The sequence below is a fragment of the Octopus bimaculoides genome, chromosome 7, assembly GCF_046866305.1.
Source record: "Octopus bimaculoides isolate indiv1 chromosome 7, ASM4686630v1, whole genome shotgun sequence".
Classification (NCBI taxonomy): Eukaryota; Metazoa; Mollusca; class Cephalopoda; order Octopoda; family Octopodidae; genus Octopus; species Octopus bimaculoides.
In genome coordinates this window covers 91,047,950-91,075,829 of record NC_142934.1, presented here as the reverse complement: position 1 = coordinate 91,075,829, position 27,880 = coordinate 91,047,950, and the positions used below count along the sequence as shown (strand labels likewise).

The 27,880-nt window shown below is 38.0% G+C and overlaps 2 protein-coding genes across 2 annotated transcripts; one reads left to right on the top strand and one right to left on the bottom strand.

Annotated features, from left to right (window-relative positions):
* The first annotated feature begins 255 nt into the window (after window positions 1–255).
* LOC106870572 (uncharacterized) lies at window positions 256–14,129 on the top strand. The gene is made up of 2 exons (XM_014916698.3): window positions 256–662; window positions 12,687–14,129. The coding sequence occupies exon 2, from the start codon at window positions 13,007–13,009 to the stop codon at window positions 13,631–13,633; it is 627 nt and encodes a 208-aa protein (XP_014772184.2). The 5' UTR covers window positions 256–662; window positions 12,687–13,006; the 3' UTR covers window positions 13,634–14,129.
* Window positions 14,130–19,956: 5,827 nt separating this feature from the next.
* LOC106870577 (uncharacterized) lies at window positions 19,957–24,750 on the bottom strand. The gene is made up of 2 exons (XM_014916704.3): window positions 24,642–24,750; window positions 19,957–22,537 (listed from the first exon to the last, which is right to left on the bottom strand). Exon 2 carries the CDS (start codon window positions 22,535–22,537, stop codon window positions 21,629–21,631), a length of 909 nt encoding a protein of 302 aa, XP_014772190.1. The 5' UTR covers window positions 24,642–24,750; the 3' UTR covers window positions 19,957–21,628.
* Window positions 24,751–27,880: the final 3,130 nt, after the last annotated feature.

The following is a 27,880-nucleotide window of genomic DNA, read 5'->3' as shown; positions in this document are numbered from 1 at the left end:
ATACATTGACAGCCACATTCACTCAGTCTTGCTGTTCTCCCAACAGAAGCTGTTGTTCAATAATTATTAATACAGACTGCAGTCACTGCTGAGAACAGCAAATTCAACAACCTGATTGGTTGGATCACTACCTTAAAATAAACCTCTGTACACACACATATATATATATATATATATATATATATATGTCTGTGCGTGTTTGTATGTAAATGTATATATCAAGATGAATTAAACTAATGTAAGGATTTGTTGTATAAGTTGGCAAACCCTACACCAAACCTGAAGCAGTACAGCTAATGAAAAACTAATAAAGAACAAGAGATAATAGCTCGTTATGAGTTCACCAATTATTCATATAAATCTGTTGACAAATGTTGGTAACTAACTATAAGAATGTTGCAACGAAATCAAGCTGTGCCATTTATAATTACACAAAAGGAAATCAGGGGAAATACTGAAGGTTGGAATTCAAGTACAAACTTGTTCTCAAGTCACATTCTTAAAAATATGAAGACAAGTTGATTAAATCCAGTTATGCGGACGTGAATAAGCTAGCAACTTGGACTAGAGAGAGTCTGTAGATGAAACATATAGCAGGAAGAATGGACAAAATCAACTCACACAAAACAAACTGATAAATATTATGCCTTGTAAAATAAAGGGTAGGTAAAGTCTTCTTTTATTTATTTATTATTGTTATAATTTTTTTCCATAATCTTTGTGTTTTCATTTAATTGTTGCTTTTCTTTTTCTTCCTTTTCCTCTATTCAATGTGTTGTTCATGTGTTTAGCCTCTTCAGTGAATCAACAAACCTCCTCCTTATAACCTACCCTGTTATCTTTCTACTAGTTGTGATGGTTAGATTTAGCAAATCTTGGTTCATAAAAGTATAACTACCAATTAAATCGACTGTTGTACGTATGATAAAAGAAAGGATGAAATGTGATGTCAACCTGGAAGGAAAGTCAAAGTCCACCTTGGTGGGATTTTAAAAAAGCATAAGGTATTTTAACTAAATAGCTGACATTCTAACTGGTCTATTACCCATGAAATAATAATAATCCCTTCTACTAAAGGTACAAGGCCTGAAATTTTGGGGGAGGGGACTAGTCAATGACATCGATCCCAGTATTTCACTGGTACTTAATTTATTGACCCCGAAATGATAAAAGGCAAAGTTGACATCAGTGAAGTTTGAACTCAGGACGTAACACGGATGAAATGCCATTTAGCATTTTGCCCAGCATGCTAATAATTCTGCCAGCTCACCACCTTAATAATAATAATACTAATAATAACAATTACAACTTTGCATGTAATTTATAAACTTGCCTTATTATCAATATCATCATCATCAACATAGTCGTCAGCAATCAGGTGCCCTTCCTGTGTCCAGGGTTCAACTTGCCAAGAACTCTCCATTTCTATTTTAGATCATCTTTGGAATTTGCATTTCTTTGGGATAATATATGATGTGGCTCCAGAGCATTTCACAATAACTTGCTGATGCCATCTTCTGTGTCTCGACTCACCCTGTCTTATGGCATGTCATCTACCCAACTCTTATGCCTTCAAGTCTGTCTGGTTCTTCTCCACCCTGCCAGCTCCCTGCCTTTATAATAATAATAATAATAGTAATAATAATAATAATAATAATAATGTCTTGGTATAAAAGATGGGCTACAGCAAATATTCTGCTTAATACCACAGATTTGCTTGTTAGTTGTTTGACCTTAACCAGTTGAGCATGTCCCTTGGTGGCTGACGATATGTGCATCTCTGATCATGAGCAGAAGTAGTGGGGGAGCATCATAGCCATGTGTTGAGAGGAATTCTTTGGGGTTTGAATAATTCACCTATGGAAACATGGGTGTTTTACTCAACATCCTTAAACAAACCTTATTCAGGGACCTTTTGAGCAGGATAAGCTACTCGACCTGAAGAAAATTCTAACTAGACCCCCACCTGCGAGGTCATGTGCTGTTTATATTTGATATGAGATCACCATGTCGTGCACATATGGTTGTGATGCATGTGCCTGGTGTACCCTTATCAGACAGGTAGTCCTGATGGGTATAATGGGCTTCGTATATTTCACCCCAGTGTCACCTTGATGGCATGCACTGCTCTCTCACTCAATAATAATAATGATGATGATGATGATGATAATAATGGTTTCGTATTTGACCACAAGGGCAGCAATTTTGGGGAAGGGAATGAGTCGATAACATTGACCCCAGTGCGTAACTGGTACTTATTTTATCGACTGTGAAAGGATGAAAGGTAAAGTCGACCTCAGCAGAATTTGAACTCGTAACATACTACTAAGCATTTTGCCCAGTGTGCTAACGATTCTGCCACCATACTGCCTTCTTATTAGTAATAGTAATTATAATAATACTAATCATCATCATCATCATCGTCATCGTTTAACGTCCGCTTTCCATGCTAGCATGGGTTGGACGACTTGACTGAGGACTGGTGAAACCGGATGGCAACACCAGGCTCCAATCTAAATTTGGCAGAGTTTCTACAGCTGAATGCCCTTCCTAACGCCAACCACTCAGAGAGTGTAGTAGGTGCTTTTACGTGTCACCTGCACGAAGGCCAGTCAGGCGATACTGGCAACGGCCACGCTCGAAACGGTGTCTTTTATGTGCCACCCGCATAAGCCAGTCCAGGGGCACTGGCAATGATCTCGCTCGAAAATCCTACGGAAGCCAGTCAGGCGGTACTGGAATAATAATATAATAATACTAATAATAATCCTTTCGCTATAGGCACAAGGCCTGAAATTTTGGGGGAAGGAACTAGTTGATTATATTGATTAAAACAGACTCCTAGGGAATCTGAATCAAACTGTTTTGATTTATACATGTAACTCCCAATAAATATGTTGGGTGCCCTTCTTTCATTTGTCTACTCGCTCATATATATATATATATATATATATATATTCGTGCGGGTGACACGTAAACGCACCCACTACACTCTCTGAGTGGTTGGCGTTAGGAAGGGCATCCAGCTGTAGAAACTCTGCCAAATTAGATTGGAGCCTGGTGTTGCCATCCAGTTTCACCAGTCCTCAGTCAAATCGTCCAACCCATGCTAGCATGGAAAGCGGACGTTAAACGATGATGATGATATATAGATAGATAGATACACAGGATGCAGTGAATATATTGTTGTCTAAATTACGCAAAAATGAAAATAACATTGACATCTCATTTTAGCAGATATGTTTACCAAAATTACTTAAAATATCTTGAAATACTAAAGAGTAAATTCATTCAATACAATCACCATTGGCTCCAACCATGGCCTCCAGACGACTTTGGAATCTCTTGCAACTCTTCTGGATGATCTCCTTGTTTAAGTTGGTGAATGCTGCCATAATCCTTGCCTTCAGTTCATCTTTGGTGTTACAAGGAGTTTTGTTTGAGTCTCACTCAACTGTGCTGGACACATGATAATGAAGAGGGTTGCAGTCAGGGGAGGTAGGTGGCCAGATGTTAGGGGTGATGTGGTTGCAGAAATTGTCTGACACCCATGATTGGGTTCTCCTGTTTGTGTGGCATGGTGCAGAGTCCTGTTGCCAGACACAGGGTCTTCCAGCAGCCACCCTCTTCATCCAGGACACTACCTCCTCCAGGCACTTGTTGTAGGCCTCTGTGTTGAGTCTAAGGCCATGTGGGAAGATAAATGGAGGCATGACGTCACCATCACTAGTGATCACTCCAAACACCATGAGGCTGACTGGATGTTTAATTTTTATCACTCTCAGTACATGTTTTGGGGACACAGCAGGCCAACGGTTGTTGAGTATTCACCATCTGTTGCTATTGGAGCTTCTGGTGCAAATGCCAAGCAGTACAGCATGCCATTTCCAAATTTCTGGCAGAATGAATTGCATTATTGTGCAGTTTTACTCACAGACAGTGCCCAACTGACCCTACCATACTGTGTAATTGACAAAATCAAAAACAATGCACATGTGCGAAATTAAAAATATTAAATGGCAATAATTTACCTATGGCACCCTGTGTGTATGTGTCTTTGTCCCCCACCACTGCCTGACAATCAGTGTTGGTGTGTTTACATTCCCATCACTAAGCAGTTCAGCGAAACAGATCAATAGAATAAGTACCAGGCTTTAAAAAAAACATAGGTCCTGGGGTCAATTCATTTGACTAAAATATTCCTCATGGCAGTGCCCCAGCATGGCCGCAGTCTCATGACGAAACAAGTAAATGACCAAAGATAACAAAAGGATGGTAGATAAGAAAAGAAAAATAGAAAAAAGAGAGAAAAGACCAGGTTTGGTCAGTATAGAGCAGGACAGGGCAGAGCTGCTCTGTACTTGTCAGATTTGGACATCGTCCAGGGCCTTTAGGATCCACTTGAAATTCTTTGGTCCCAGGACACTTTGCAGGACTATGAGTTACTATTGGTCGGATTTCGTATCCAACCCATCACTCTTCTCAGAAAGCAGGCTGCATGCTGTTACTTGTATGATTTGGGAATATCAGTTCAAACTGTTTGGCTATCATCATCGTTTAACGTCCGCTTTCCATGCTAGCATGGGTTGGACGATTTGACTGAGGACAGGTGAAACCGGATGGCAACACCAGGCTCCAGTCTGATTTGGCAGAGTTTCTACAGCTGGATGCCCTTCCTAACGCCAACCACTCAAAGAGTGTAGTGGGTGCTTTTACGTGTCACCCGCACGAAAACAGCCACGCTCGAAATGGTGTCTTTTATGTGCCACCCGCACAAGCCAGTCCAGGGGCACTGGCAACGATCTCGCTCGAAAATCCTACAGGAGCCAGTCAAGCGGTACTGGCAACGGCCACACTCAAAATGGTGCATCTCATGTGCCACCCGCACAAGAACCAGTCCAGGGGCACTGGCAACGATCTTACTTGGCTTGCCGGGTCTTCTCACGCACAGCACATTTCCAAAGGTCTCGGTCAGTAGTCATCGCCTCGGTGAGGCCCAATGTACGAAGGTTTTGCCTCACCACCTCAGCCCAGGTCTTCCTGGGCCTACCTCTTCCACGGGTTCCCTCAACTGTTAGGGTGTGGCACTTTTTCACGCAGCTATCCTCCTCCATTCTCACCACATGTCCATACCAGCGCAATCGTCTCTCTTGCACGCCACAACTGATGCTTCTAATGTTCAGCTTTTCTCTCAAGATACTTACACTCTGACGGGTATTCACATTGACATTACACATCCAACGGAGCATACTGGCTTCATTCCTTGCGAGCTTACGTATGTCCTCAGCAGTTACAGCCCATGTTTCACTGCCATGTAGCATGGTTGTTCGTACGCATGCGTCATACAGTCTGCCTTTTACTCTGAGTGAGAGTCCCTTTGTCGCCAGCAGGGGTAAGAGCTCTCTAAACTTTGCCCAGGCTATTCTTATTCTAGCAGCTACACTTTCAGCGCACCCACCCCCACTACTAACTTGGTCGCCCAGATAGCGGAAGCTATCGACTACCTCTAGTTTTTCACCCTGGAAGTTGCTTGAATTTCCAAGTTAGACTTTGTCTATCCTGTTCGCTTCACTGAGAATCTGACTGGGTTGATGGCTTGTGTTGATCAACCCCCATGCCACTTGGGCACAACAGATGAAGAGGTATCTCATGGAGATGGCGACTGATGGGGGAATCTACTCAACAGTCACTTGAAAGGATTCAGGAATATGCTAACAAATGGTGAATTCAGTAGTGCATCACAATGGCACATGCCCCCCACACGTGACCTGACCTTAGGCTACTGGAAACAAGGTCATGCAGATGCCATGTTCATGTCTGTCCTCTTCTCTCCAAAGAATAAACCTACCCTTTTTTGCTTAATGATGTTTTGACTTTGGGGAATTCTAGATTCATAAGATTGTCTCCCCTTCTCAAGTGGAGCTGATCTTAATTGCCATTTAGTAATTATGTTACATCCTCTAGAGCAGTGTTTCTCAATGGAGATTCCCCAGAACCCTAGAGTTCCGCAAAAGGTTCCTAGGGGCTCAGCAAGAAATAGTGAGATAAGCTAATGCTAATTTCATGATCGTAATATTACTCTACGTGCACAACATATGATTGGTTATTGTAATATTGTAATATAGACATCATCCTATCTAACCTATAATATTATCAAAAAATATAACAACCATATATATGTGTGTGTGTGTGAAGTGTATACAGAGTTAGCGGTTATAGTAACCAACTGAGGGATAAAATATCCGTATATACTATTGGTATCCATTACCTGTATTATCTCCGGGCCTTGGTGTTCAGACACATTTTGCATGTAGAGTGTAAATAACAACAGAATAAACAAGAGTTTATCAGGAACCAATGCTAATAATTAGAAAGTATAGATATATATATATTTACCATGTGAACTATGATGAAAAAATATATGAGAAAGATATGGTGTATAATTTCTTTTGTGCAGGGGTTCCTTATAATTTATTTTAAGAGACATGTAATTTATTTTAAGGGTTATGCAGGGATAAAAAGGTTGAGAAACACTGCTCTAGAGGCCGAGATGATTTTCATAAATCAAGAATTTATGTTATATGGTATTTGATATATCTGTATTTCTAAGTGTACATAAATAGAAGATTTGTCTCAAAGAAAGCTGTCCATACAAATTGAAATTCCAGTTAGTTACAGAATATAAGACATTAAGTGAGAGTGGATTTATGGCATTACATTTAATTCTTCAACTGAATGTGTGAATGTGTGTGTGTGTGTGTGTGTGTGTGTAAAATCATTGTAACTCAACGGCCTTGATTTCCAGTTGCTTATTTCCAATAATCAGTGGATATTCAAAAGGAAACCAGGCTCAGTTTACCAGCTGATGATCGGAAACGAACAACTCTGATTACTAGAAATTGGAGCCTTTCAGTAATAGTGTGTTAAAGAACACTCCACATTTGTATTGAGTCCTCTCATTTATCATTTCTGGTAAATCGACAGAGGTCAACATATATGTACTCTTTACTCTCTTACTGGTTTCAGTCATTTGACTGTGGCCATGCTGGAGCACCGCCTTTAGTCGAGAAAATCGACCCCAGGACTTGTTCTCTGTAAGCCTAGTACTTATTCTATCGGTCTCATTTTGCCGAACCGCTATGTTACAGGGATGTAAACACACCAGCACTGGTTGTCAAGCGATGGTGGGGGACAAATACAGACACACGAACATACACACATATATATATATATATACACGCATTCCATATATACATATATACGACAGGCTTCTTTCAGTTTCCGTCTACCAAATCCACTCACAAGGCTTAGGTCAGCCCGAGGCTAAAGTAGAAGACATTTGCCCAAGGTGCCACGCAGTGGGACTGAACCCGGAACCATGTGGTTGGTAAGCAAGCTACTTACCACACAGCCACTCCTGCGCCTATATATATATATATCATCATCATCATCGTTTAACGTCCGCTTTCCATGCTAGCATGGGTTGGACGATTTGACTGAGGACTGGTGAAACCGGATGGCAACATCAGGCTCCAATCTAATTTGGCAGAGTTTCTACAGCTGGATGCCCTTCCTAACGCCAACCACTCAGAGAGTGTAGTGGGTGCTTTTACGTGTCACCCACACGAAAACGGCCACGCTCGAAATGGTGTCTTTTATGTGCCACCCGCACAAGCCAGTCCAGGGGCACTGGCAACGATCTTACTTGGCTTGCCGAGTCTTCTCACGCACAGCACATTTCCAAAGGTCGTATATATATATATATATATATATATATATATATATATATACCATAAAAATTTATGGAAATGCTAATGTGTATACTAAAAATGATAAACAGTCAGGTGCAATCTGATGATTGAATTTTTCCTTTATGGTATCACATTTCACCTGGTTGTTTATATATATATATGCTCTTCTTACAGGATTAAGAGTATTTTAACTCTTATTACTAGCAATATAGATGAAGAAATAATAAATGAATGGAAATTGGACTGGTGAGTGTGTTAATTAATAAGATATTAAAACAGAATGACTCTCCCCAGACACAGCAATAAAAAATATATATATATATATATATATATATATATATATATATATATATATATATATATATATATATATATATATATATATATATATATATATATATATATATATATATATATATATATATATATATATATATATAGGTGCAGGAGTGGCTGTGTGGTAAGTAGCTTGCCCACCAACCACATGGTTCCAGGTTCAGTCCCACTCTGTGACACCTTGGGCAAGTGTCTTCTTCTATAGCCTCAGGCCAACTAAAGCCTTTGCGAGTGGATTTGGTAGACAGAAACTGAAAGAAGCCCATTGTATATGAATATATATATATGTGCGGGTGACACGTAAAAGCACCCACTACACTCTCTGAGTGGTTGGCGTTAGGAAGGGCATCCAGCTGTAGAAACTCTGCCAAATCAGACTGGAGCCTGGTGTTGCCATCCGGTTTCACCAGTCCTCAGTCAAATCGTCCAACCCATGCTAGCATGGAAAGCGGACGTTAAACGATGATGATGATGATTATGATGTGTGTGCATATGTCTGTGTTTGTCCCCCCAACATCGCTTGACAACCGATGCTGGTGTGTTTACGTCCCCATAACTTAGTAGTTTGGCAAAACAGTCCGATAGAATATGTACTAACTAGGCTTATGAAGAATAAGTCCTGGGATCGATTTGCTCGACTAAAGGCGGTGCTCCAGCATGGCCACAGTCAAAATGACTGAAGCAAGTAAAAGAGTATATAAAGTCAATTTCACATCAAGTAAGGATTATTCAATACTTTTTAGTTGAATAAATCTTTATCAAACTTTTACAATGAAAAGGCTGACAGTGACTGTGAAGTTATCCCTGCCTTGTGAGCATCTTCAGTCTCCTCCACACACTCCTTCATCCACCTTATCTACCTACCCACCAATCCTTGGTTCTGTGTCCCCATTCTTTCTCTGTCCATGTACTTGTATCTTAAGGGCATGCCTTAATAATTCATTTGCACCATCCCCCACTTTCCTACTGGGGGTATATCTGTATCTCCTTCACAGCAAGACCCCCTATACTTGTCCCTCTTTCACTACACCTGGTACAAAGCCACGATTACTGCTCTACCACTTTGTGAATGGGGTCTTGTCTTGTGAGTTATTCAGTGACTTCATAAGTGCTGGTGTCACAAAAAAGGTGTCCAGTCCATTCTGTAAACTTGTTGGTATTAGGAAGAGTATCCAGCTGTGGAAACCATTCCAAAACAGACATTTGAGGCTAACACAGTCCTTAGACTAATTGGATCCTCCTTAACCATTCCATGCATGCCTGTGTGGAACCAGTACATTAAATGATGATGATGATGATAATATATACATATATATATATATCATCATCATCGTTTAACATCCGCTTTCCATGCTGACATGGGTTGGATGGTTTGGCTGAGGACTGGTGAGCCAGAAGGCTGCACCAGGCTCCAATCTGATCTGGCAAAGTTTCTACAGCTGGATGCCCTTCCTAATGCCAACCACTCTGAGAGTGTAGTGGGTGCTTTTTATGTGCCACCGGCACAAGGGCCAGTCAGGCAGTTCTGGCAACAACCATGCTCAAAAGCTGTTTTTTATGTGCTACTTGCACGGGAGCCAGTCCAGCAGCACTGGCAACAACTACACTCAAATGTTATTTTTCATGTTCCACTGGCACATGTGCCGGTAAGGTGAAGCTGGCAATAATCACACTCGAATGGTGCTTTCTATGTGCCACCGGCACGAGAGCCAATCTGTGACCCTGGCAACTATCACGCTCGGATGTGCTTTTAACGTTCCACTAGCATGAGTACCAATCAGCCACGTCAGCGATTTTGATTTGATTTCACTTACCTCAACAGGTCTTCGCAAGCAAAGTTTATTGTCCAATGAATGAGGGGTACTCATAAGTGGGCTGGTTACACCCACTGGCATAGGCCACGGGCTATGGTCTCACTTGGCTTGTTGGGTCTTCTCAAGCACAGCATATCTCCAAAGGTCTCGGTCACTAGTCATTGCTTCGGTAAGGCCCAATGTTTGGTCGTGCTTCACCACCTCATCCCACATCTTCCTGAGTCTACTCCTTCCACAGATTCCCTCAACTGTTAGAGTACGACACTTTTTTACACAGCTGTCCTTATATATATCACATTCCAAGTAATTTTTTTCCTTCTCTGAACTGCTGCCCCTCCTGGTTGGCTGGAGATCACCTACATTGATAGAAATAATTTTCGTTGCTTCTTGCAACCTCTTCAATAGTTGTTGACTCTGTCTGTTTTATATATTACAATTTTAATGAATAATGTGTATCAACATAATTTCTAAAAAATGTGAATTATGAAAAAGCTATTTACTTAATTAGAAATATCTACTGAGCAATCTCTTGCTGCAAAAACAAAAGATTTATTAATACTACTACTACTACTACAACTGTTCAAATGTTTCTATAATGTACTTATACTAAGTTCATGCAATAAGCAACATTTATTTAAATTTCAACTGCTAAGAAAGTGATGGCTGCTTATTGCATGAGCTTATAATGTGTCCATTATGAAAACATTTGTACAGTTGTGTGTGTGTGTGTGTGTGTATTACTCTTTTAACTCTTTTACTTGTTTCAGTCATTTGACTGCAGCCATGCTGGAGCACCACCTTTAGTCGAGCAAATCGACCCCAGGACTTATTCTTTGTAAGCCAAGTACTTATTCTATCGGTCTCTTTTGCCGAACTGCTAAGTTACGGGGACGTAAACACACCAGCATCAGTTCTGAAGCGATGTTGTGGGGAGCAAACCCAGATACACAAACATATATATATATATATATATATACGATGGGCTTCTTTCAGTTTCCGTCTACCAAATCCACTCACAAGGCTTTGGTCGGCCTGAGGTTATAGTAGAAGACACTTGCCCAAGGTGCCACGCATTATATATATATATATATATATATATATATAATGGTATAATTACTATGAAGCATTGTGTAGAATATATTGCATAAAGGATCATGGGCAAGGCCAAAACAATGTGAAGTAAATGCAAGGTAAATCACAAGAAAATAAATATGTGAATTAATGTAGACTTACCTTGCATTCAATATATCGTCTATTTCTTGAAAATGGGCTTATAACCCCGAAATATTGAATACAAGGTAAATCTACATAATTCACATATTTGTTTTCTTGTGATTTACCTTGCATTTATTTGGCATTGTTTTGGCCTTACCCACGACCTTTTATACAATATATATATATATATATATATAGGAGCCTAGTGTTGCCATCCGGTTTCACCAGTCCTCAGTCAAATCGTCCAACCCATGCTAGCATGGAAAGCGGACGTTAAACGATGATGATGATGATGATGATATTCTTTTGTAGAGGTGCAATGGCCCAGTGGTTAGGGCAGCAGACTCGCAGTTGTGGGATTGCGACTTCAATTCCCAGACTGAGTGTTGTGAGTGTTTATTGAGTGAAAACACCTAAAGCTCCACAAGGCTCCAGCAGGGGCTGGTGGTGAACCCTGCTATACTCTTTCAGCATAACTTTCTCTCACCCTTTCTTCCTGTTTCTGTTGTACCTGTATTTCAAAGGGCCAGCTATGTCACACTGAATCTCCCTGAGAACTATCTTAAGAGTACTCATGTCTGTGGAGTGCTCAGCCACTTACACGTTAATTTCACGAGCAGGCTGTTCCGTTGATCGGATCAACTGAAACCCTCATTGTCATAACCGATGGAATGCCACGATAAATTCTTTTATTCTTTTACTTGTTTCAGTCATTTGACTACGGCCATGCTGGGGCACCGCCTTTAGTGAGAGCAAATCAACCACAGGACTTATCATTTGTAAGCCTAGTGCTTATTCTATTGGTCTCTTTTACCAGCATCGGTTGTCAAGTGATGTTGGGGGGACAAACACACACACACACACACACACACACATACATACATACATATATATATATATATACGATGGGCTCCTTTCAGTTTCCATCTACCACTCACAAGGCCTTGGTCAGTCCAAGGCTATAGCAGAAGGCACTTGCCCAAGGTGCCACACAGAAGGACTGAACCCAGAACCATGTGGTTGGTAAGCAAGTTACTTACCACACACCCTTCAAACTGCCTCTCAAACACCCTACTACTGCACATGTGCAAAAACACACAACTACACAAAAACAACCAGACCTTTAACCATAGCTGCTAATCTCTTACTATGACATTAACAGACACAAAGACCACTCTCACACATAAACAGTTACTACCACATGCACTCGGTTACCGCCACACACACACATGCACACAGTTACTGCCACACACACACACACACACACTCAGTTATTGCCATACACACATACATACAGATACAAATTTACTTGCAAGACATTGATCAGCTTTGGGCTACAATAGAAGACACTCAGCCAAAGTGCCACACAGTGGAACTGAACCTGAATCAATGTGGTTGCAAAGCTAGCTTCTTAACCACACAGCTATCTCTATACCTATTTTGAAACATTATTTCATTACTGTTTAATATTTTCTTTCATAAATCATTCATCCTTTTTCTCAAGAATAAATTAAATTAATCCCTTCATACATTTTTTGCTAATAAGATTTTTCTTTCTTTTTAATTTCAGGTTTTGCCTGGTCATGATCCATTTAAGACAAAAACTATAGAATAATTGATGTCTACAAAAACCTATTTATATATTTTTTATTGCTATTTGAAATATATCAAGTGAGCATATATATATATATATATATTGCCTGAAGATCAAAGCAGTCTGACACTCGAACCACAAAACTTACTTTCATTTTCAGTTTCAATAAAAAAAGACAAACATATCCTCTGCAACATTTGCTAAGCATTCCTCTCTAGTTTGCCCAACACAAAGCAACACACACACATATGTATGATTCATAACAGAAATAGGATAAAACAGATTTGGCTTCTATTATGGCAGAAATGAATGATGTATCTCCAGAGTCAGGGTCAAATATAGACCATAAAGATAATGGATTACTTCAAGATGATGATAATGACAGCAGTAATGTTAAAGGAAAAGACTTGGGTGTCGAAGGTGGTGAAGATAATTTCACTAACAGTGACAATAACAACAATAATAATGGTAATAACAACATAAATAATAATAATAATAATAATGGTAATAACCACAACAGCAATATCAATGACATTAAAACTCTTTTGGAAGACACACCAGATGATAAAGTGAGAAGAGAGGAAGACGATGATGATTTGTCCTACCTTTATGACACAATTGGCAATAACAACAAAAATGACAAGAGTGGTAAAAAAAGCCCACTGTTCCAAGATGATGAATGGGAAAATCGTGTGAAGCAACTGAGGAAAGAAATCAGTGAAACGGAAGAACAACATACGATTTGGAAAAATAATTTTTCTGCAAGAAGGAATGTTGCCATAGAAAAATGGAAAGAGATTAAGAAAAAGAAACAACAGCAGATTCAAAAGATGCATAAATTGAAGAATCTTGCCAATGGAAATGCAGAGGAAGAGACAGAAAGTATGGAAGAAATGGTAACTGATCAAACTAAAGTTGAATGATTTCAAACTTTTAATTCTAAATCAAATATCAGGATTCAATCCACACATTCAGGATATAGTTCTTAGCACAGGCCTTAGAAGTCTTTTATGTTGCTATTCTGTTTGAATAAATTCTTTATTAATATTTAGATTTGTACTAAATTAGCACACCACTGAAAATATTCCAAGGTGTTTGATGCAAGAAATAAAAAAAATATATATTCATCATCATACAAGTACAGGTGTGGCTGTGTGGTAAGAAATTTATTTCCCAACCACATAGTTCCAGGTTCAATTGCACTGTGTGGCACCTTGGGCAAGTGTCCTCTAATATAGCTCTGGGCCTTATGAGTGGATTTGGTAAATGGAAATGGAAAGAAGGTTGTCATGTATAGGTGTGTCTTTGTGGGGGAAACAAACAAAGCACACACACACATAAATATATACAAGATCAGACTGGAGCCTGGTGCAGCCTACTGGCTTGCCAGTCCTCAGTCAAACCGTCCAATCCATGCCAGCATGGAAAGCGAATGTTTAAGCAATGATATATATATATATATATATACATATATATATATATGTGTGTGTGTGTGTGTGTATACAAGGGTGAGTCAACAAGTAATGCCATTTTGTTTAGGACAGGTATAATTACCAACACAGGAACATGTATCATACATCAAAATGAAGCTGGTCCTCTGTGGATCACAACCCTACTTCTCAACATAGTCACCATTTCTCTCAATAGCAATGTTCCACCTTCGAATGAGAGCATGTATCCCTATCCACGTAAAATTCTGTTGACTGTTCTTTGAGCCACTTCTTCACAGTTTTCACTTCCTCGTCAGACTATCATCTCTTCGGACTCATGAAAGAGGGTTTGAAAGGCAAACATTATTCCAGTATCTCACAGGTTTCTGCAGCTACTGCAGCTAATTGGTATTTATGTTTTTTAAAATTTTAATTATTTCTGTGGGAGGTTTTGGGACATAACACCTGCGATAGTCGAGGGTTTATTGTATTGTCAAAAAGAAACAATAAATTCTGGTGCAGTCGTCTGGCTTGCCAGCTCTGTCAAACCGTCCAACCCATGCCAGCATGGAAAACAGATGTTGTTTGCTTTTGGGGCTCATTTTTTTTTTTGAGCCCCAGGACTCATAACACCAGTTACCAGGTTTCCATGGTGTATAAATGAGAGAGATCCCAACATACCCCTTGAATGGGATGCTGACCCATCATAGGGTTCAGAGCCAGCAATTGTGAATGGAGGGGACAAATTAGTTACATCGACTCCCAGCACTTGAGTGGTACCTTATTTTATCAACCCTGAAAAGATAAAAGGCAAAGTTGATTTCTAACAGGATTTGAACTCAGAGCATAAAGAACCAGAAGAATTGTCACAAAGCATTTTATGCGATGTGCTAATGTTTCTGCAAACTTGCCACTATGAAAATAAGGTTAAAAACCCCAAAATCTATAATCTTTATTAATTCACCTAACATAGTAAAAGACATCATCATCGTTTAACGTCCGCTTTCCATGCTAGCATGGGTTGGACGATTTGACTGAGGACTGGTGCAACTGGATGGCTACACCAGGCTCCAATCTAATTTGGCAGAGTTTCTACAGCTGGATGCCCTTCCTAACGCCAACCACTCAGAGAGTGTAGTGGGTGCTTTTACGTGTCACCCACACGAAAACGGCCACGCTTGAAATGGTGTCTTTTATGTGCCACCCGCACAAGAGCCAATCCAGGGGCACTGGCAATGATCTCGCTCGAAAACCCTACAAGGCCAGTCAGGCGGTACTGGCAACGGTCACGCTCAGGATGGTACATCTTATGTGCCACCCGCACAAGAGCCAGTCCAGGGGCCCTGGCAACGATCTCACTTAGCTTGCCGGGTCTTCTCACGCACAGCACATTTCCAAAGGTCTCGGTCAGTAGTCATCGCCTCGGTGAGGTCCAATGTTCGAAGGTCTTGCCTCACCACCTCAGCCCAGGTCTTCCTGGGCCTACCTCTTCCACGGGTTCCCTCAACTGTTAAGGAGTGGCACTTTTTCACACAGCTATCCTCATTAAACAATTACAAAATTTAACATAAATTCAACAGGTAAAAATTAATTAGATCTAAATGTCATTTAAATGTTATAGTAATTAGTGTGTAAAAGACTGTGTCTATAAAATTTGTAAATTTTGGGGTCTTCGGATAAATTCCTTCATTTTTTTATTGTTTTTTTTTTCTATTTGACACCCCTCTGTCATATATCGGAAAAGCGACAAAAATTAATCAAATTTCAAGAAAAACAACCGAAAGTTATAAAGGAAAAACAGAACTACAAAAATTAAAAACTATGATAAAAATATTTTGCATGTTAATTTGAATAACATTGGAAAGGATTAAAATTAATAGAAAAAAATAAAAATAAAATGAACATACAATTCTCCTTTGCACCAATATATCTGAAATTTTAAAATTTGACTCTGAACAGTAGTTGTCTTACATTAGAAACTAAATTGACACTTAAAAAATTTATTTTTTTGTTTGTTCACATCATGGATCAAATAATCCTATATTTGTCTTCTGCTCACAGACGCACAAATGCTTATGTTGTGGCCCAAATACTATCTAAGAATTTAATGAATGCTCATAAATTTTGTTTGAAACACTTTAAATAATAATTTTGTATTGATGACTTCACTTCAGTTTGAAATAAATAATTGAGCAAGTATAATTTCTGAAAATGATTCAATCTTTCAAACGTTTGTAACCAGTACTAACACAAATACAGCAAAGAAAGGATAAGTAGAGTTGGTTCTGCTGACATATTGAGTGCCAAGGGCAAATATGTAAATTGTTCCCATGTGCCACACCTGTTTTTTTTTTTTTTCAAATTAGAAAACATATACAATATACGTATACGTGGCACATTTGTAAAGTGCCATGTATACATGGCACTCAATGTGTTAAACTGTTTCCCTCTACTTTCCTCTATTTATGACTTCGAGCCAGAGTTAATAGCATATATGAAAAAAGAGGGGTGAAGCTTGTTTGGATGATTTAATCATTGTATACCTGTATAGGGATGAAGTTTTTGGCAGGAGTTAAACTGGAAGTCATAGCAACTTTGTTATTTTCCCCAGTTTAGAGGTTTGGGATGTGAAAGGCAAAAGAAGACCATTACACAACAGGACAAGGTGAGCAGTAAAGTATAGCTTTAGACCTCCTAATGTTCTGGTTATAGACTTTGCTAAATCAAATCAAGAACAAATAAAACTTTAAGTTTCCATTCAACTCAGACCTCTAGGACATGTTTCACACTAGAACCGTCAGTTATGAGCTATGGCTTTATTTATATAGATGTAGCAGCTTATAAAACAGTTTCTAATTCTTGACAGTTATGTTCGGATTTCTTACCTAGATATTAGGTGCCGGTGCTATGTAAAAAGCACCGAGTATACTCTGTAAAGTGGTTGGCATTAGGAAGCGCACCTAGTAATATAAACTATGCCAAAACAAACAGGACTCTGCTGCAGCTCTCCAGCTCCTATCAAGCCGTCCAACACATGCCAGCATAGAAAACAGACATTAAATGATGATGATAGATATAACCCTTTTGTTATCAACCCGGCTGAAACTGCCTTTGTAGTACAAATATCTTTTCAGAAGTTTTGAATTAAAATCTTCCACCAAACCTTAGTCACAATTTATGTTCCTAACACTAGCTGAATGACAATTAAGTTATTTTACTAAATTCTTTGTTGTATTTAGAATTAATTGAAAGAAACACAGAGCATCTCAACAGAAGAATGGTGACAAAAGGGTTAACAAATGATTAATTTAACCCTTTTGTCACCATTCTTCTGTTGAGATGCTGTTTCTTTCAATTAATTTTAAATATAACAAAGAATTTAATAAAATAACTTAATTATCATTAAGCTAGTGTTGATACCAAACTGGCTAAAACTGCATCTGGCTCTGTAGTACAAATGTCTTGTTTTCATAAATTTTGAATTAAAATCTTCCACCAAACCTTAGTCACAATTTATGTTCCTAACACTAGCTGAATGAAAACTATTTCACTAAATTCTTTGTTATATTTAAAATAATTGAAAGAAACACAGAATATCTCAAAATAAATACGGTAATAAAAGGGTTAAATTGTTGATGTATGTTGTTTGTTATTAAAGCTGAATTCAAAATTCTTCCATGTATGCTGCTGTGGGTGGAACAGATTGTGATACTAACATGGAAAAGCAAGTCAAACTATATAAATTGAATGTTTCAATATACCTTTGTATGTAATTTAAGTCTCCGCAATATGTATATAGATAAAAAATAAAAAGGCTGCAGGGCCTACAAAGGTACTTAGCTGTGGTTTCATAGTATGAAGTAGACGAGATAGGGACATCAATTCATAGAAGGAAACATTCTCAGATCATCTGGTATCTATAAACCAACAAAATGAACAAGACATATGAGGCCCTCTATGTAGCTGCTTGACCTGCTAGAAATAGCAGTTAAATCTCTAGTGGTTTAAAAAGATATCCAATATCTTAGATGAACTGTACAAAAAAGAGAGAAAAAAAAACAAACACATGGGATGAAAAGCCAAGGCATAGTAAAATAAAATACCAATAGCAGATTTGAACTCATAACCTCTACACAGATAGCATAAACACATAACTTGAGAAATTATGCATTTTCATCATCTACACAATCACAACTTTCAAAACAAACAGGTTGGTCCAAATTTGGAACATACATTTGGAATATCCAGTGATTTTGTATCCTATTAAATGCTTCCATGGCACCCTGGCTGTCTTCTACTACTCTTGCGTCAACCGAAACCTAGAGTGAATTTCATAGGAAGAAACTTAAAATCCATCATGCATATGAAAGTGCTAATGCATACCTTAGCCAGGTTCGTAACTTGTTCTACATATACAAGCAGCTCTAAGTTTTAATTAATGCATCCAAAAACTTAGAATGTAATGTCTTACGTAAACACAATTTGTGGAAGAGTATAGGCAATCACTTTGACCCAGTACTTGAGTGACAGATGGATTAGTAGGACAAAACAAACCCAAGTTGGTGTCTAAAGCATTATCAAACATATTCATCTCTCTTCAGTTTTCAAACCCCCACAAAGCTTAACCTTTGGTATCACTAACAGATGAAGAGCAAAGTTACTGGAATTAATTATATTTCTCTCCAAATGTAGTCTTGTGAATCACAAACATCTTCCCAACAACACATCATCTGTAGGACTTAACCGTCTTTAACAGGTACCCTTAAGTATTTTCATTCATGTCCACGCTAAGCTTCTGTGGCATCTGGAATTATCTAAAGCACATAGGTAGGTCATATAACTGTTCTTGATTTCAAGGTTTCTGTTTTCTTTCCATTGTACTTTTGTGAAGTGCATTTCAAAGCTGCTGCAGGTTTGGTAAGATGTGCCAATATTAACTCCACAGCTGACAGATACTCAGTGATGACTGCTTGAAGGAGATTAACAGGAAATGACTGGCAAAGCACCAGCTAGCCAACAGTTTAAGCTGTCAAATGTAATGCTTATTTATTCACATTGTTTTGAATTAATCACATCATCTGGTAGCTTAAATATTTCAAATGTGATTGTTTGCTCTCAGAAAAAGAATGTGAGAGTCTAGATCTGGCCAGTTTGAACATAAAAAGGTAGAATATTTTGGCTGGTTTAAATTGAAAAAAAAAAAATCCAAACCTCAACGGTTTATAGCAGCAAACTTGCTGATTACACAAGAGCAGCAGAGGAAATATTTAGCTTTTAATATTAAGACATGACCTTCAAGTTAATCCGATTTGTAGTTGACAACAGGTCAAAGGTCATTTTGTATTAATCGCAGTGTCAGTGGATGCGATATGCATTTTCGTATCTGGAAACAAACAGGATTTATTCACCTGATAAATGCTCAAACTATCATTTGGTCTTTTTTTCAAATTAAGGTGTGTTTGATGTAGAAAAATAAGTTTTATTTTCATGTGTTCAAAAGCATGGAATCATCAAGATTCACCCAAGCTTCCAATCGTTTTCCTTCCTATGGAACTATGATAGCATTTGAAGCATCACAAATTGTTAGCAAGAAGTTAAAGGTTATCAATAGAATTCCTTGCGAATCTGAACAAATTTAACTGATACTAGTTTCCTATTAAGCTACCAAATCTTGCTAATCTTTGAAAATGTAAACACCACAATTTCTGATTTCTATTAATCAAGAGTACCATTATTTCTCAAAACAAAAGTAATAGCTATGTCAACTGGTCAACTACAAATCAGATTTGTAGATGGTAAATAACAAAACACAATCACTTATTTCTTCCATTTATTTCCACAAAAGTCACTATATTTATGGCAATAAACACTGTATAAAACAATAGTGCAGTTGTCATGGATATAAAGACTTGGTCATATTTTAAGTGCTTCTTTGTTCAATTTTAAGTTTCCAAAGTTTAGTGAGTTAAATATTTATCTTTTTTCTGGTACAGGTCATTATTTCAACATTTCTTAAACTTTTTAATCAAGATTTTTCGTGACTCCAGGTATTAAATATGCATTTGTAGAATAAACTGAAATTCAAGTGTTTGAATTTAATTTTTGCAACCCCCAATGGGGTCCTGACCAAGAGTTTAGGAAGCGCTGGCTTAGAGGACCTAATACAGAATAATTCCAATTACTACAAGTGTCTGCTCATTTCATTTTATTCATAGAATAAAGTGAAATATATAGTTGACATTTCCCAAAGAAATATCGTTAAAACTGAGAGAATCCCCCTAAAGTCAAGCTAACATGCCCAAATTATGCTAAAGATCAATAAATTACATAAAGGTACAAAACCTAATATTTAGCCCCCCAATAAAATTTATAAACCCCAAAACACCCTACATATTAAAATTTACTGAGATAAAGATGCAAATTTTGATAAGGTAAATTTTTAGAATGATATTGTACGGTTGGTGGGAGAGGCCAGATCTGACCAGTTTGAACATAAAACATCTGGAATATTTTGGCCAGATATAAATGTTAATAGGTTAGATTCAGTTACATGTCCAGGTTTGTTTTTTTTATATGTTTTAGTGTAAGCTGTTCCATAAATCACCATGACAATTTTGACTTGGATAAACTGAATAAGTCTAACTCCTTGGTCATTCTTGCAGTGGGTCAATAAATCAATTGACCTCTATGACAATTGCAAGCCAGGGAAAAAAATACAGACAGGACACGAGTTTAACAATGATAAGTGATAAACTTGTCCAATCACATTAACACTAGAATATTTTCGTGATACAAATTATCACAATCTCCCACCAAAATTCCTTAGATCTACCACACCCTATCAATAGAAAATTAAGGGGGGGGGGGGGGCTAACTTCCCAAACTAAATTTTTTTTTTATCACATAACCCATCTGAAAATGGAGGTGGAGTAACAAACTTACAGGCTAAATCTACAGAATGGACACCCAACCAAGAACTAAGAGGAATTGCATTTACAATAAAAATTAATGGAAAATAAGAGAATATAACATACATTCCAAGAATGCTGTGATTCTGTTGAAAAAAATTAAGATTACAGTAAATTTAAGATAAATTATAGGCTGAGTTTTTTTTTTTAACCCCTTTTATCTAGGCATGGGGTTTAGTAAAATAAAAATTCCAAAATTCATTAACAAAATTTAACATTGTGGAACCAGGAAATGACAGTAAAGAAAAAGCACAACTTTAGAACAAGAGTAACGAGTTAATTTTGTTTATTAATTAACTGCGACAAGTCGGGTCCATCTTCAAAAGGTACTTTAAAATACAGGTAATAGGTGAAGTTTGTGCTCAATAACTTGGTCTTACCAACTGAGCCCCGGGCTGGTCAATTTGCATACAATCAAACCAGGTTCTTTTGAAAGTCACAGCATTACTGTCTAAAACTTTGAAAAATTTTATCTACCAAATTCTTATTTCACTTTGCCTCTCCTAATTAACAGATTATATTAGGATGATCTACCCATACGGAAAGCCACATACAGTTCTTTGAATTTATCAAACCCTGACAAGACACCAGCTCCGGCAACACCTCTGAGGATGTTTGCACCAGCACCCTTCATCAATGACATAAATCCTTCTGATTTGACGATCTTCATCGTACAGTCAATGGATCCACTATATTTGACTGCTTCACCGGATGTCATCATCATTCTTCTCCTGATGGTATCAATAGGATAAGAGACAAGACCAGCACTGATGGTTACAATATAACCAAGTGCGAAGGACATTAAGAGACTGGCTTCGTCACCAATGACGATTGGTTTCAAGGTGTCATAGAAACCGAAATAGCACCCTCTGTAGACAACGATTCCAACACAAGAGATCACAAAACCTCTGTAAAGTCCGGCAACACCATCAGATGCTATTGTTTTGCGGTAGACGTCGACCATACCGTTGAATTGGCGCTCACCACCCTTTTTGCTGCTCTTGGCGTCATTAGCTAAACGGGTTCGGCAATAATCGAGGGAATAGACAAAGCACAGGGACAAAGCTCCAGCAACACCGCCTGATGCCACATTCTTGGAAAACTTCAAAGTATAACTATCTGCCTTACTAGATTTAAACATGATTTTGATCTGATCTTTGAAAGCAAAGTTGAGAGCCTGGGTTGGGAAATATCTGATGCAATTAGCCAAGTTGCCACGCCAGAATGGTAAAATACCCTCCGACCTGAAGGTCTTCATTGTGCAGTCAATTACACCCTTGTAAGGCTCCTTCAGCCTACCACTCTTTAACATTTCATCTTGATTTTGAACCAGCAGCTTTACTCGTTCTATTGGAGCTGCGGCTGTCTTGGATATAATAGCAGCTGCTCCACTGAGAGCGAAATTTTCAGCAAATCCAAGTTTTGCCATCTGAAATTTTTTAAAAAAAGGAAAAAAATATTAGTTTGCAGAACTAAAAAAAAAAAAAAAAAAAAAAAAAAAAATTATCGTTTCTATCATTATTCAAATAAACAAAAAATGCAATACTAATATAATTGTGAATTTCAGAATATGTATAAATATTATATATTTTAATTCGTCAATAGTCGATAAAAATGTTTGACTTTCAAGTAATTAGAAAGCGGTCGGTAATTCGTGATATGACATTCATCAAGGTAAGATTTTATCAATAGAAAATTTATGCGAAAAGTGAATTCTATTGACGATCGATCGGAGGAAGAAACTATTTTTTAAAAAAACCTAGATAACTGAATATAAAATTATAAAGCATGAATATTCTGAAAAAATTTAAACGTTGAGAATTATAATTTTATAATCACTTAAAGATGGTCCTACAAGTGAATGCGAAGATAATTAGTGAAGATATGAAAGCACTCAAGTGTTGGGTGAATGGAGGACGAGTTGTGAGAAAGCGTTCTGTCACTTAAAAGCAAATGAAATCATTATTTGTGGAAATACCTAAATAGGAATTTGAACTTTGCAAATCGTATCATTTGGGAGAACTAAGTTAATATTAAGTTTGTGTAATAGCGTGACCTAATTTAGAAATTCAGGTAATGAATTTTGCATAAATCTGCTTCGTATTGTACATTAGACACGAAACAAGTTCCCTTAAGAAATATGGGATTGTCACATTTAATAAGTAAATAAATTGACGATGAGAGAGGTTTAAAAATTCGGGGAAGGGTCGAGGATTTAAGAAGAAGAAATGGCGATGATACAACTTTAGTTAAAGATAGTGACTTTGAGAAAGGTTAAAAAGAACATCGAGATCTAAATGAAATAGCTTAGAGTAGCATTGACTCACATTAATATTAAGACTTTGACAATATTGAAAATGATTTATTCAGTTTAGCAGCAAAAAGTAAAAAAAGGACATTTAATTTGAAATTAAAATACTTCCATATTTAAAAAAAAAAGACATGTACAAGTACGTGTGAACTCGTCTCCCACTTGACAAGAGAGATGTCCATTTTTATATAATATCGACAGCAGACATTCAGATATTAAAAGATAGATATATTCAAGGTGGAATATATGGCTTATTTGTTCTAAAGCAACCCACGAGGTCAACAAATTTGGCGGCGGTGACCGAAACGACATTTTCCTTCAATGTTCCACTCAACCAGCTTCCATTTAAACGAGGAAGAGTAGAGTCGCGTGGCCAACACCGTGACTTTCAACACCAAAATTATTTTAGGCAGAAATAATAATTAAAAGAAAAAGAAATAAGCCATTCATGAACCGATACAATAATCCCAAGTTTGACTTCCAACCAATGCCATCAATTTAACATTTCTCTCTCAAGGACAAATATTTTCACCGGCAACAATTTACATAATTATAGACACTCGTTGTTAAAAACCACTCAATATGAAAAATTAAATATCTATTAATAAATATAAAACATGTTGAATTAAAAGTAATAATTAAGAATATTATGTAACAATTCAATTTACCCCGATAATGGGAAAGATATTACAAGATCAAATATAAATGAGTGATTAGAGGGCACTGGCCTAGTTTATGGGCGTCAAAAGATGAGGTTAGGCTTTCTGTAACCTTTATTAACCTATTCTTTGCAGTTTAGAATTTCACAGATCAAGTCACAAATATACATAATATATATTGTTTAAGCTGGAATTATTCTTCCATCGCCAACATTCTCCCCGCATTAACAATGCTCAGACAATGAAGACATTCCTTGTACTAAATATATATATAGATAGAGAGAAAGAGAATATCTTTGTATAATTACTGATTTGTGTCTGTGATTGATAGGAATATGCAGTTAATTAATCTCTAAAGGATTAAAATTAGAAAAAAAAAAAAAAATTATGTAGAAATCATAAATTAAAGATTTTAAGAATTTCTTGGAAAGTGAAATCCTACATTTTTCTTTTTTAATATATCTGTCTGTGTGTCAGTAATCTTTGCGTCTTCAGAGATCGATGGTGATAGATATTTGCTGTATTGAAATAATGATTGAGGGGAAAAAAAGGTGATGACTTACGTTCAGTTCTTATTCGGCAATAAAAGAAGACTATGTAGGTGAAGACGAGGAGCCGCTGCCGCTAGATTTCCCCGATCTTGGCTTTCGTGTCGACTTCAACTGAAAGACTGATTAATGCAGTCACGTGGCTGACGTCATCAAGACCCGGATAGGGGCATTGCGCATGTCTCTAAAATATGTTAACTACGGATGACCAAACAGGCTCACAAAAAAACTGTTCTTAATTTCATGGCGAAATAACTACCCTGCTAAAAATAGCAGTTAAACCACCATCAAATAAAACAATAATCACTGTAATCAAAGAAGAATGCTTTAAGGTAATATGATCCAAGATTGTTCTAAAACAACTGGATGTTTATGATTGGAGTCTGCACAATTAAGTTGATCTGATCCTAAACAACAATAACAGCCACTATTAGACTTTTTATTACTGGAGAAATGTGCAATATCCATGGCTTTCTCAGTGACTCCTAGATTGGTGAGATCGATATCATTAATATTCCTCTTGAACTTCTGTAAGACAACTCTTGTGGAAACAACAGGAACAGTGGTGGGGAGGGATTTCCAGAGGGACAACATTCTAGGAAGGGAGGACAGAGCTTAGTGGGGAACTGGGGTGTTGGACATGATACAAATGATGAAAGAAGGAGAAGTAAGTGGGGATGCCTGAATGAGGGTGTCATGAATCTGTTTAATTCTGAAGGACAAAGGCCATTATTATAGCAGTTGAAAAGGTAAAGAGGAAGTGTGCCTTTAGACCTGAAGCCAAAGAGTATTTGCATCCAGAGAAGTACAAGTCACGTGGAACTTTTCTGGATGCAGTCAAGGATGTTTGTACATGCAGCAGCTGCAGGATTAACATCGCAGATGTGGGGGGAGTATTCCACAGTGGGCCTGACCTGAGTTTAGCAGAATGGCAATAGTCACTGATAGAGGCTGAAGTGTCCCCTAGCTCTGAAGAGAAGGACTGGTTGTTTCGACATGATCCTACCTAAGTTCAGAAAGTACTTTCACCAAGATAAATCTACAGTGAGACCCTATTCGACCATAGCTCTCAAATTTTCCCAGTCTAGAACCACAAGCTAATATATTTCCATAAAAGGAATAGTATTGTCATAAAAGCTATTAACACCTATGAAAATATAGCTCAACCAATCAGCACTGGCTGGCTATTATGGTTGTAGCAGCAATCTTTGAAAGAACTATACAAGTTTTTGTGCCAAACAATCTGGACAAAGATTCAAGAACTTTTAAATCAACAGTAATAAAACTTGAGTGAATTCAACTTTGGACAGAGATATCCCAAGTTAATACAGATCATGTTGCTTTTCCCCTCTCTGGTAGTCTCTCACTTACTCTTCTGACAAATTTAACATCAGGCCAGAGAGCTGCTCGGCCATTGAGGAGAATCTATGTTGCTTGTCTCAGTGTATTGTTTTCCCTCCCTTTTCTTTCACTTTCAAGTGACACGCTTATGTTGTAATCAACAAAAGGCAATAAACCATTATTTGTAGTGTCCAGTAACACACACCAATTATTACTTTCATCTATCACTGCTGTGGGCCTGACCTGAGTTTAACAGAATGTCAATAGATGTTGATATCTACTACCTCTAGCTTAACCCCCATCAACTGCAAGTGGAGTAAGCTAGAGGTAATAGATAGCTTCCATTATCTAAGTAACCAAGTGAGTAGTGGAGATGCATGCTCAAAGAGCATTACTGTGAGAATAAGACTAGGCTGGGCAAAGTTTAGTGAGCTCTTACCTCTGCTGGCAACAAAGGGCCTCTCCCTCAGAGTAAAAAGCAGATTGTATGATGCCTGTGTGTAAACAGCCATGCTACATGGCAGTGAAAAATAGGCTGTGTCAGCCAAGAACATGTGTAAGCTTGAAAGAAATGAAGCCAGTATGCTTTGCTGGATATGCAATGTCAATGTACAAGACAGAGTGTAAGCATCTTGAAAGAAAAGTTGAGTGTAAGAAGCATCAGATGTGGTGTGCATGAGAGATGACTGCCCTGTTATGGTCATGTGGTGCATATGGACGAGGACAGCTGTGTAAAGAAGTGCTGATTTCTAACTATAGAAGGAACCTGTGGTAGAGGTAGACCCCAGTAAGACATGGAATGAGGTGGTGAAGCATAATCTTCAAACTTTAGGCCTTTGGAGGCAATGACTAGTGACCAAGATCTTTGGTGATATGCTGTGCTTGAGAAAACCTGTCAAGCTATGTGAAATAGTACTCATGGCCAATGCTGGTGTCAGGTAACTGGCACATGTGCTGGTGGCACGTAAAATGCATCTTTTGAGCATTGGGCCTCACAGAGGTGAGATTATGTCGTGCTTGAGAAGAAGAGCCATCAAGCCAAGCAAAATCACAGTCATAGCAGATACTGGTGTCACGCAAATGGCACCTGTGCCAATGGAATGTAAAAGCACCCATTAGACTTGTAGTAACGCCTTGTCTCGTGCGCATGCGTAGTCATCAATATCCAAGTTTGGCGCCCTTATTCATTCTCTTTTTCTCGCCGGCTGGCGAAGAGGACAGATGTCCAACAGAGCTCTATCACATGGCTGCCTATTTTCCTCTGTAAATAAATATTGTTGTGTTGATGGATCGGAATCTGCGTTACGTTGTTTCTACAGATTTAATATAGGAAAGCGGGTGTACACCTAATAGTGTATAACTACTTTCCTATAATTGGTGTTGACGCTGGCTGCTGCTGCTGCTGCCGTGTGGTACATGGAACAGGTCTCTAAGAGATCTGAACCGAGACAAATTTGCCGGGTATAATTTGATCTATTTATAGTTGATGGGTAGGCTCCCAAATAGGTATTAGAAAAACACTATCACGTGACCTTATTAAGGGCTGTGATTGGTCAGTTTGCGTTCTGGCGGGAACAGTTCAAAGGATTTGCCGCTTCGAATAATAATCAGTCACGTGATGACAGGCAAATCTGTTTTCCACTACGCCCGCGCTTGTTTATATTTAACAGCGGGGAAGATGGCTTCTTTGTGTATAATGGCGATAGGTAGTTTTGTATCTAATGGCGATCGAGGTGTTAGTTTCACTACACTAGCCTCGCACCAGTCGGTTTGTCGAAGACAAACAGACGAAATAGAAAAAAAAATGTGGTGAAAAAAACTGAAAGAACGGTTGGTCTATTACTGGCATTAAGTCACCATTTTTGGAAAGTTATGTGAACTTTTCACGTTGGCTGCGTGTTGGAATCAACGTC